This window comes from Homarus americanus, unplaced genomic scaffold (assembly GCF_018991925.1).
Source record: "Homarus americanus isolate GMGI-L3 unplaced genomic scaffold, GMGI_Hamer_2.0 scaffold25171, whole genome shotgun sequence".
Taxonomy (NCBI): domain Eukaryota; kingdom Metazoa; phylum Arthropoda; class Malacostraca; order Decapoda; family Nephropidae; genus Homarus; species Homarus americanus.
In genome coordinates this window covers 7897-19794 of record NW_024734233.1, presented here as the reverse complement: position 1 = coordinate 19794, position 11898 = coordinate 7897, and the positions used below count along the sequence as shown (strand labels likewise).

The 11898-nt window shown below is 45.6% G+C and overlaps 1 protein-coding gene across 1 annotated transcript; it reads left to right on the top strand.

Annotated features, from left to right (window-relative positions):
• Positions 1-1391: 1391 nt before the first annotated feature.
• LOC121870172 (proteoglycan 4-like) lies at positions 1392-2087 on the top strand. The gene has a single exon (XM_042371933.1). The coding sequence runs from the start codon at positions 1392-1394 to the stop codon at positions 2085-2087; it is 696 nt and encodes a 231-aa protein (XP_042227867.1).
• Positions 2088-11898: the final 9811 nt, after the last annotated feature.

Sequence of the window (11898 nt, the reverse complement as noted above, 5' to 3'; positions counted from 1 at the left end):
CACACACACACACACACACACACACACACACACACACTGTACAAATAACAAATCCATGAAGAAGGACCTGACGCAACAATAAAGACGCAACACAAACAATAAAGACGCAACACAAACAAAAACAACACTAGACCCAGAACACGACAACAGTGGACAGGATATCACACACTTTCTCCTTCCCGTCTTGTTCTAGTCTACGATTCAATGTTTTTCCTGAAGAATATTTGAGGAATTTTTTTTGCTGCTATAATCGTGGGTTAATTTTTAATGTATTTAGTAGGTGTGTGTGTGTGTGTGTGTGTGTGTGTGTGTGTGTGTGTGTGTGTGTGTGTGTGTGTGTGTGTGTGTGTGTGTGTGTGTGTGTGTGTGTGTGTGTGTGTGTGTGTGTGTGTGTGTGTGTGTGTGAGTGGTTGAGAGGGACAGTAAGGGGAGTGATGGATGGTATGGAGGTAATCTGTGGTGACAATGAACAGTGGCTCCTCCCTGCCCCCTCCCCACCCCTTCCTGCCTCTCCCCGCCCCTCCCCGCTCACCCTCCCTACAATGTTGATGCCAGAGACCACTCACCTCCACGCCCCCTGTCAAACCCTATTTCAACTAAAGCGCAGAAAAAAATCATATAAATTTATCCTAAAATATCAGTTTACTTCAACATGAACTCCTTTCACCCCTCTGGACTTAAGACCATCCCCTGGACTTAATATCTTTCCTGGACTTAATAAGACCCCATAGACTTAATAAGACCCTATAGACTTAATAAGACCCCATAGACTTAAGACCCTATAGACTTAATAAGACCCCCATAGACTTAATAATACCTTTCCTGGACTTAATAAGACCCCATAGACTTAATAATACCTTTCCATGGACTTAATAAGACCCCATAGACTTTAATACCTTTCCCTGACTTAATGAACCAGTGACTTAATAAGACCCCATGGACTTATTAAGACCTCAAAGACTTAATAAAAACCCTAGGCATTACACCACAATGGACTTAATAAAAACCCTAGGCTGAACAAGACCTCCCAAAATGTTACCGCCATGAACATTTCGTCGTCTATGATGCAGCTAAAGACTTCCTGCTGTTGCCTATTACAGTACAGTATTAGTTCCCAATAAATTTGCATATTACAGCTTGTTCCATCAGCCTGAAAAGCTATTGAGCTTCGTCCCTGAGCTAAAAACTTCATATTATACGTAAATCCAGGCAAATAAAGCCTTTGACCCTTAATGGGATGGGGTGGGGCAGGGAGGGGGGTCGAGGCAGGCTTCACGCTGGTTATATTGTATAAATAATGCATCTCGCCTCACACCACTGAAGATGGAGTTCCAGATGATAATTACACCAGCAGGCTTTGTCTGGTTGTGACACTCGTATATAACCGCTGCATGAATGTTTGGCCAGTCCTACCAAATTCCAACCAGTCCACACCAGTTCCAACCAGTCCCTACCAGTTCCAACCAACCCTACCAGTTCTAAGCAGTCCCTGTCAGTTCTACAGTCCCTACCAGTTCCAACCAGTCCCTACCAGCTCCAACCAGTCCCTACCAGCTCCAACCAGTCCCTACCAGTTCCAACCAGTCCCACCAGTTCCAACCAGTCCCTACCAGCTCCAACCAGTCCCTACCAGCTCCAACCAGTCCCTACCAGCTCCAACCAGTCCCTACCAGTTCCAGCAGTCCTACCAGTTCAAGCCCGGTCTACCAGTTCAACCAGTCCTACCAGTTCCAACCGGTCCCTACCAGCTCCAACCGGGTTCCTACCGGTTCCAACCAGTCCCTACCAGTTCCAACCAGTCCCTACCAGCTCCAACCAGTCCGGAAGAGCTCCATGCAGTTCCTACCAGTTCCAACCAGTCCCTACCAGCTCCAACCAGTCCCTACCAGTTCCAGCCAGTCCCTACCAGTTCCAACCAGTCACTACCAGCTCCAACCAGTCCCTACCAATTTCAACTCGTCTCCACTAGTTACTATCTTCACATAGTCTCCGTCACCAGATCTCATATTCATACACTTACAAAAAGAAAGATCTGGTGTGATATGAACACTTGTTCCTTTCGCCCCTCAACACACCTTCGTCTGTAATCTATTGTGTGAATTCTGTCACGACAAGACTCTGGACAGCGGCGACCTCTCCTCTCCCGAGACCAACGTTTATCTGCCTTTACAAATAGCCTCAATCATCTGCCTTGAATATATAGGCGTAAGATATGTCCCAAGTTGCTCTTCTGACACTATCGAGTTAAGAATGAAAGATGTAGGAAGAGATCATTAGGAGTGACTGATGGCGGGTCAGGTGATGTGTGGCCCATCTTAGAGTCTCCTTCCCATCACCCCCCTTTCACGTCTTTCCCATCACTCCCCTTCACGTCTTTCCCATCACCCTTACACACATTCCTAACCATCTCTGTCTCTAACACAATATATGCAACCTCCCCAATACACACACACACATCTCTGCCCATTCCAGTACCGCACAGGGGCCATCAGGAGATACTGAAGCAGTAGTTGGCCAGGAGGTGAGTGGCACTACAGCTGGGCCAGGCCGAGGCAGTGCCAATATCTGGGCCAAGACGTGTGGTAATCCAGTGATTGGCCGAGGCGCTCCCCGGCACCCGGCTGAATTATTCTCTGCTATGGATATTAATTAGATGCTGTCTGACGGTGCTGGGGGCCAGCTGGGGAAGGGAAGGGAAGGAGGTGCTGGGGGCCAGCTGGGGACGGAAAAGAGGGCCAGGTGGAGAAGGGAAGGAAGTGCTGGGGGCCAGTTGGAGACGGGAAGGAGATGCTGGGGGCCAGCTGGAGACGGGAAGAAGGTGCTGGGGAGCCAGCTGGGGACGGAAAGAGGCCAGGTGGAGGAGGGAAGGAAGTGCTGAGGGCCAGCTGGAGACAGGAAGAGGTGCCAAGGCCAGCTGGAAGCAGGAAGGAGGTGCTGGGTAGCTAAGGGGACAGGGAAGGTGCTAAGAAAGTGAGGGAGGAGAGAGGAGGTGAGTGAGGAAAGGTGGCGGATGGGGGAGAGGAGGTGAGTGAGGGGGAGAGAGAGGGAAGGCCGTGTATGATGAAGGGGGAGGTAACGGCTGGTCGCTCCAAGGTTTTCCTGAGTTTAATTATTAATGTTTAGGTATTTAACCCCCCTTCAGTGTCTCGCTCTGTGTGTGTGTGTGTGTGTGTGTGTGTGTGTGTGTGTGTGTGTGTGTGTGTGTGTGTGTGTGTGTGTGTGTGTATGTGTGTGTGTGTGTGTGTGTGTGTGTGTGTGTGTGTGTAATAATAATGATGATAATAATAATAATACAATTAACGGTTTATTGAAAGAGCTTGGCAGCCAGACGGCTGAAAATATACAGTTACATAATTGGGGAATGGGTTTCGAATTACAAATAATATACAAATAACATAAGTGATATAAATAAGATAAATAATAACTAGATGGGGAAAAGCTCAAACTCTGTGTGTGTGTGTGTGTGTGAGGGGGGTTGGGGGTCGTGGGAGTGTAATAAGACTAAGGAACCATCTGGAGGAGGAGGAGTAGGTACAGGCGCCCCCCACCTGAAGCAGCAGGAGCACCACCCCACCGTGGCCGCAGGAGTAGTGGGCCGTAAACCCCTCACAATCCCCGCTCATATATCACCTGTAAGTCACCTGTGTGATTAGACCAGGCGACCGTCAGCTGTATCCGGCCCCGTTATTGTGACGGAGGAGGAGGAGGAGGAGGAGGACCGGTCTTTGTGAGTAACGAGGAGGAGGACCGGTCTTTGTGAGTAACGAGGAGGAGGAGGAGAGGGAGGAGGGCCCTGTCTGTGTGAGTGAGGAGGAGGAGGAGGAGAGTCGGGTCTTTGTGAGTAACGAGGAGCGGGAGGAGGGCTGAGTAAGGAGGGGGAGGACCTACAAAAGAGCGAGGGAAGAATACCCAGTTCTTGTACCAGAACAAGTCCAATCTGTATGACGGATGAGGAGTACTTGGTGTTGTGACGGATGAGGCTCAGGTGAGTGTGACGGATGACCTTAATGATTGTGACGGATGAAGACCAAAGAGATTGTGACGGATAAAGCTCATGTTAGGCGAGGACGGGAACTGGGGACGGGGGATTTGCGACGGGGATTAGGGACGGGGATTGCGGACGGGGATTAGGGGCAGGGAATTGAGGGCAGGGATTGGGGTCATGAATTGGGAGCAGGGATTATGGACGGAGGTTAGGGACGAGGGATTAGGGACGGAGATTAGGGACAAGCGTCAAGGCAGGGCAAAGGCTGAGACCCTTATGAGAGCAACACAAGGGCGGGAGATCGGGGGGGAGGGGCGACAACAATCCCTTAACAACATGCTAATTACGACGGAACCAGCCTGAAAAATTGTGACCAGAGACAAATGGTGGGACAGCAGTGCTTCCTCCTCCGCCGCCGGGAGAGTGATGACAGGCGGGAGGAAATTGACATCACTGGAAGCCGGAATTTCCACGAAAGAAGACAGATGGTGGTATTCATAGACGGGGATGTGTTAAAGGTCAAATGGTTTAAGAAATTCATATTCATAGGTCACAATACGTCCACAGGAATCACTCAATTAAAGGAAAAAAATTGAAACACTAAAATATGCTAAATATCGTCAAAGTATTAAATTACCTCCCCTTATTTTATATACAGATTGAAGTGATAAGAAAAATGCTGTGAAATATTGACACATGAACGATTGTATGAAAATTTTATTATGGTTCTCAAGGCAGGATCTACAGAAACATCTCAAGGTGAACTAAAGTCTTTCGATAATCTTACTTCAAGGTACAGTCACCTTCACTAGAGCGTGTACAGGGGTTCGTCATATAAACATTCCACAAATCATTAAATTGAGATATTTATTTTAATATTGTTTTACTTTGATTCCGTAGTATGTTTATAATTACGAGTTTTATTGACAGTTTTCTTCCGTCGAATGTAAACAAACACAGTGCTGCTAGTCAGCCACACTGCACAACAGCTGACGATCCCCTGTAAACGCACTAGTGAAGGCACAGTCGACCAGCAGCATGGGGCACCGTCAGACAGCAAGAAAGTGAACGGTCTTATGGGGTATATTATAGTGAGGAACAAACCATGATGACGAGCCTTGCGGATGGACAGTTTGTGGCGGCAAGTAGTGAAAATCGTTTTTAATCAAGTGTTTGTGTGATCGTTTTGATACATAAATAACGAATACACTTCTCCCATTCCTGAAGTAGTGAGTGACTGATAAGTAAAGTACAGGAAGCCTCACTGTTTATTTTATTATGAATATTTTTTTACCTAATTTATCTAATAGTCACCACAACCAGATGCCAAATAATGTGTTACGGAAGACGATGGTCTGTGTTCTTAATAGTTTTGTCCAGAGGCATTTTGAAGCCTTGTACTGTTCTTGATTACACAGGCTGTCTAACACCCAGCTAACTGATGTCACAATTATATTCACATTATTATACCACTGCCTATATTTCTTTAACAGTTAAAAGTGATGTGCAAGTAGAATCCTATACACACAAGGCTATGTAGCGAATGTAATTATAGCTATACTAAAAATACTTAATGACACCCCACCTGTATTTAATTACATACAGGATTCAGTTTATTCAATAACACACCTGTGGCATGAAACTACTGTACAGAAATTAACTGAACAACAACCAAGGGTAAATAGAACATCTGTATACAGCAACAAGTGTTAGACTAATTATACCACCTGACTGACCTGACACCTGTACACCATAACAGCCGAAGCAGTTGGCAGCTTACCTGAGGAAGAGAAAAAAAATAATTAGCAGATGAACTTTGTGTTGTGGGAATGGGACACAGATGCTGCAATTTCAAACACAGATTAAATATTAATTTAAATGGAAGTTTGTTTTAAAGTATTTGGTTTTGTTTTACTTAAACTTGAAAGAACAACAACAGGAGTTTCCCTTTCCTGGAATATTCAGGATTACCACATTTAAATTTCCCATTTTCATTTCTTGGAATATATACGTATATAATTAAACTATGATGTAAAGTAGAAATACACACACACAGTTATGTATTTAATCTTGGTAAACAAAAACTAAGGAAAAACACCTGAATTAGCATATTAAAACACCTCAATTAGCATACTAGCCTTTGGTCCTATTAACAGGCTATATGACCCCTTCTACAAAACACCAAAACGAAACCATATAAACGACACGTAGAACATTGGCCTTTTCGATGACCATGAAGACTCCTTTATACAGAATAACTATAAACCGATATACAGAGAACACGAGGATCACCCACCCTCAATCTACCTCTTCCCAGCACTATTATTTTTCCTTCAATGACAAGACGATAAATAAATATGTTTCACCAGAGCTTCGTTATAAGACTAGAGCTTCACTGTGCCGATATCACGATACTTTATACTTGTCTAATAAACCATCGATCGACGCGTTTTATTGGTTAACTCATCTTTATCTTATTTATTACCACTAAATGCTTCCCTGTCTTATTTTATCAGATTTCTTTAAGGGTTTGCTACGACACTTTCATCTTTCCTCTCTAATTTTCATCTTTTCTTCTTAGTTATATCTTATTATTTTTTTCGTAAGTGTCTCGTTTAGCGTCTGTACCTCTGTCTCCTCTCCTCTCTCACCAAACGTTTACCTGGTGAGGGAGGCAGCATGATCATTCCTCCCATAGGTGTAAACTCTCTTAATTAACATCCTTTTAGGGGAGTCAAACCCGTAAGTATGGACACCGAGGAAAGTAATACCGTACCCCCCTCCTCCTCAGGTGTGTGTGTGTGTGTGTGTGTGTGTGTGTGTGTGTGTGTGTTAGGATCAACAGCCTAACTTGAAACAGAGGAGTTCATCCTTCTGGTATAATATCCTACTCGGGAGAAGTAGTCTTCACTTAGCCATACAACTCCCAGAGAATTTAGGAGAGTCCCCTAACTCCCAGGGGATGCAGGGGAGTCCTATAAGTCTCAAGGGATGCAGGAGTCCCCTAACTCCCAAAGGATGCAAGAGAGTTCCACTGTTGAGCGCAAACCCAAAGTGGATATCAAGAAGCTCCATTAATGGCCGTAACTTACGGTACTTTGAGGAGTAACCTGTCACTTTCTCGGGTGCAGAGTCCTTGAGGGAGTGGAAGGGATCATCCTTCCTTCTAGTGAGGATCCTTGAGGAAGACGCCCCCGCTTGGGTTAGGAAGACCCTTAAGAGCGTCTCGAGCGTCAGTTCCTGGGCCAGTTAGGGGCTGGTGGTGAGCGGTGCGCCCCTATGGAGGTAATTGGTGTGAAGTGTAGAGGGCTGGTGAAGACGCCGTCACACGCGGCCAACACTCCCGCTCCGCTCCTCACGATAATTATCTCCATGCTGCCTCTATAATGAACGCCCCCACGTGGTGTATAGTGCCGTGTGATGGTGTGTAGTGCCGTGTGATGGTGTGTAGTGCCGTGTGATGGTGTGTAATGCTGTGTGATGGTGTGTAGTGCTGTGTGATGGTGTATAGTGCCGTGTGATGGTGTGTAGTGCCGTGTGATGGTGTGTAGTGCCGTGTGATGGTGTGTAATGCTGTGTGATGGTGTGTAGTGCTGTGTGATGGTGTGTAGTGCCGTGTGATGGTGTGTAATGCTGTGTGATGGTGTGTAGTGCTGTGTGATGGTGTATAGTGCCGTGTGATGGTGTGTAGTGCCGTGTGAGTGCCGTGCTGTGTGATGGTGTGTAGTGCTGTGTGATGGTGTACAGTGCTGTGTGATGGTGTGTAGTGCTGCGTGTGATGGTGTGTAGTGCCGTGTGATGGTGTGTAGTGCCGTGTGATGGTGTGTAATGCTGTGTGATGGTGTGTAGTGCTGTGTGATGGTGTGTAGTGCCGTGTGATGGTGTGTAGTGCTGTGTGATGGTGTGTAGTGCTGTGTGATGGTGTGTAGTGCTGTTGATGTGTAGTGCGTGTGATGGTGTGTAGTGCCCAGTGTGATGGTGGTACTGTAATGCTGTGTGATGGTGTGTAATGCTGTGTGATGGTGTATAGTGCCGTGTGATGGTGTGCTTAGTGCCATTGTGATGGTGTGTAGTGCTGTGTGATGGTGTGTAGTGCTGTGTGATGGTGTACAGTGCCATTAGTGGTGTGTAGTGCTGCGTGATGGTGTGTAGTGCCGTGTGATGGGTGTGTAGTGCCGTGTGATGGTGGTAATGCTGCTGTGTGATGGTGTGTAGTGCTGTGTGATGGTGTATAGTGCCGTGTGATGGTGTGTAGTGCCGTGTGATGGTGTGCAGTGCTGCGTGATGGTGTGTAGTGCTGTGTGATGGTGTGTAATGCTGCGTGATGGTGTGTAGTGCTGTGTGATGGTGTATAATGCTGTGTGATGATGTGTAGTGCCGTGTGATGGTGTGTAGTGCCGTGTGATGGTGTGTAGTGCCGTGTGATGGTGTGTAATGCTCTGTGATGGTGTGTAGTGCTGTGTGATGGTGTGTAGTGCTGTTTAATGATGTGTAGTGCTGCGTGATGGTGTGTAGTGTTAAGTAGTCTAGTGCCGACCCTTCCCGACAACGGCATACTTATAGTGAACACAACACAGAACAAATTGTAAAGCGTCAAAACTACAACGAATAACTTTGATTATTTATACACGGGTGTTATGTCAGGTCTACTTTACACACACTGCTCCTGGGGATTTAAAAGCGAATTATAAAGCTCTCTTATAGTGGCGGTAAGCGAGTGTTAACCCAGTCATAATATACTGTGGGTGTATCTAGAGTGTGGGTGTATATCTCGACGGTGTGGGTGTATATCTAGACTTTGTGGGTGTATAACTAAACGGTGTGGGTGTATAGCTAGACTGTGTGGGTGTATATCTAGACTGTGTGGATGTATATCTAGACTGTGTGGGTGTATATCTAGACTGTGTAGGTGTATATCTAGACTGTGTGGATGTATATCTAAACTGTGTGGATGTATATCGTCGGGTGTATATCTAGACAGTGAGGTGTACAGTATATCTAGGCTGCTCGTATTTGAAGGTTACTTTGCATTTACGATTATTTTATTCCCATTTTAACTTAATCTCTTCTTCCTTAAGTCACTCTACTGTACATAGAAAAGTCCTTCATTTTAAACTTTGTGTTGTAACATACGGATAAAATTTTCCCGATTGTTTTTTTCTCTTTAAATTTTTTACGAGGAACAGAAGCAGGAGTATGAGAATTAAAATCACCACTCATATAAGAGTCCTTTATTGTCTGAGTAAATTAGGAATAATAATTTGTCGTAAGTTAGGATGGTAGTTAGTGGATGTTATTAGGGTGAAGGAATATTGTAGTGGTGTTATTATTGTGGGTTTTTTTTGTGTATATCTGAATGTTTGTGTGCTTAAGTTTATCGTCTCTCTCTCTCTCTCTCTCTCTCTCTCTCTCTCTCTCACTTGACAGAGAAACAGAAGAGACGAGGAGGAGGAGGAGGAAAGAAGGAAGAGGAGGGAGGATGGACAAGGAAGGAGTTAGGACTAGGGAGGGAGGAAGATGAAGGAATAGAGTGAAAGAATGAGGGAATGAGAAGTAAGAATGAGAATGAGGGAGAGCAGAAGGAAATAGAAGAATGAGGAAGGAGAAAAATAAGAAGAATGTGGAAGAAGAGAAGAAGAAGAAGAATTAGGAATAGAAGAAGTAAAATGAGAAGAAGAATCATCAGGACCACCACCACCACCACCACCACCACTACCACCAGCTCCACCACCAGCTCCACCACCCAGCTCCACTGCCATCCTGCCACCACCACCACCACCACCACCCACCCACCACCACCACCACAGCTCCACCACCAGCACCACCACCACCAGCTCCACCACCACCACCCAGCAGCACCACCACCACCGCCACCAGCACCACCAGTAGCACCACCGCCAGCTCCACCACCACCAGCACCACCACCACTACTACCACCACCACCACCACCACCACCACCACCAGCACCACCACCGCTACCACCACCATCACCATCACCAACACCACCACCACTACCACCACCACCACCACCACCATAAACAAAACCAAGAGAAATATAGACACAACATTACAAATGCAATTTTGATCAATTTTACAACTCTTAACTTTCCTCACGTAACAGCCAAGTGGGGATACAGAAACAGGAGCCTTTCTTAGAATTCTTAAGAGGTGTGTGTGTGTGTGTGTGTGTGTGTGTGTGTGTGTGTGTGTGTGTGTGTGTGTGTGTGTGTGTGTGTGTGTGTGTGTGTGTGTGTGTGTGTATGTGTGTGTGTGTGTGTGTGTGTGTGTGTGTGTGTGTGTGTGTATGTGTGTGTGTGTGTGTGTGTGTGTGTGTGTGTGTGTGACGGTAACTGAAGTAACTGAGCCAAGTTTTACCTGCCTAATGACCAGCAAATTATACCTCAACACCTGGATGGGCTTCAGGGAGATGATTCAATTATCTTAAGGTAGCGGAATAATGTTACGATCATTAAACAGAAAATAACACTCAAGATTACGTATGATAATTATAGATAGAAAAATAAATAAAGATTAATGACACACAAATAAAAGAGGATGATGAGTTGTGGAAATAATACGAACGATCACACAAATTATTTATCATCATACACAAAAAAATGCGGATGATGATTCAATAATACGGAAGATTACATATAAAAATACGGTCGAAAAATCATCATACGAAAGATCACAAAAATACGGATGATACAAAAGTGAGAGAGAGAGAGAGAGAGAGAGAGAGAGAGAGAGAGAGAGAGAGAGAGATATACACGTAATCTCCCTCACTCTGCCTGTGATACACAACGCCAGGACCAAGTGACAGACTGTGCCGGGGTTGACTCGTGTTTGTCCTCTGAGTGGCTGGTGGCCCAAGTCTGGGGGGCCTGGCTGGCTGGGATGGAGGGGCCTGGCAGGGAGGGAAAGGAAGGGCCTGGCAGGGAGGGAAAGGAGGGGCCTGGCAGAGAGGGAAGGGACTGGCAGGGAAGGAGTCTGGGAGGGAGGGGGGAAGGGGGTCGGCTTACAGGTGTAGAAAATATTAGTCCACCTGACCAACAACAAGAATCATTACATCAGATGGAAAAAAAAATTATAGATTATTCAGATTCGAGTTCAGGAGCAATAGTAATGTACAGTCCCCTTCACTAGTGCGTTTACAGGGTCTCATCATATAAACATTCCACAAATCATTATATTGAGATATTTATTTTAATATTGTTTTACTTTGATTCCATAATATGTTTCCTATTGCGAGTTTCCTTCTGTCGAACGTAAACAAACACTGTACAAAACCTGACGAGCCCCTGTAAACGAACTAGTGAAGGGGACTCTACATTGACTTCTAATGTATAGTATTACTGGAACTATGGCCCAAAATAATGATATCTACAGCTTTAACTTCTTCTTCACAACAACAACAACAACAACAGCATTAATAAAAAAGTTGGTGCCTTAAAATGAGACGTTATATTTAAAATGCATCTAGGAGCTACCAAACACAATTAACTTTACCCGAAGCAAAGTCCCCACAGCAACGTCCTCACAGCAAAGTCCCCACAGCAAGGTCCTCACAGCAAAGTTCCCACAGCAAATTCCTCACAGCAACTTAATATCGTCACGGCAAAGTTCCCACAGCAAATTCCTCACAGCAACTTAATATCGTCACGGCAAAGTTCCCACAGCAAAGTTCCCACAGCAAAGTCCTCACAGCAACCTCCTCCCACACCACAAGAATTCAGACACTATACCTCACAAGACTCACACTACACGTGAACCAGGTGAGGGAGGGTTCGCAGTGACCTAAGATGACCTCCTTCCACTCTCTCCTCCGCTGGACAAATGGAAACACCATTTGCGGCCGGTCAGTGAAGAATGTCGCGGAACCTGCACCAAATGTGTTTAATTACTGTGAAATG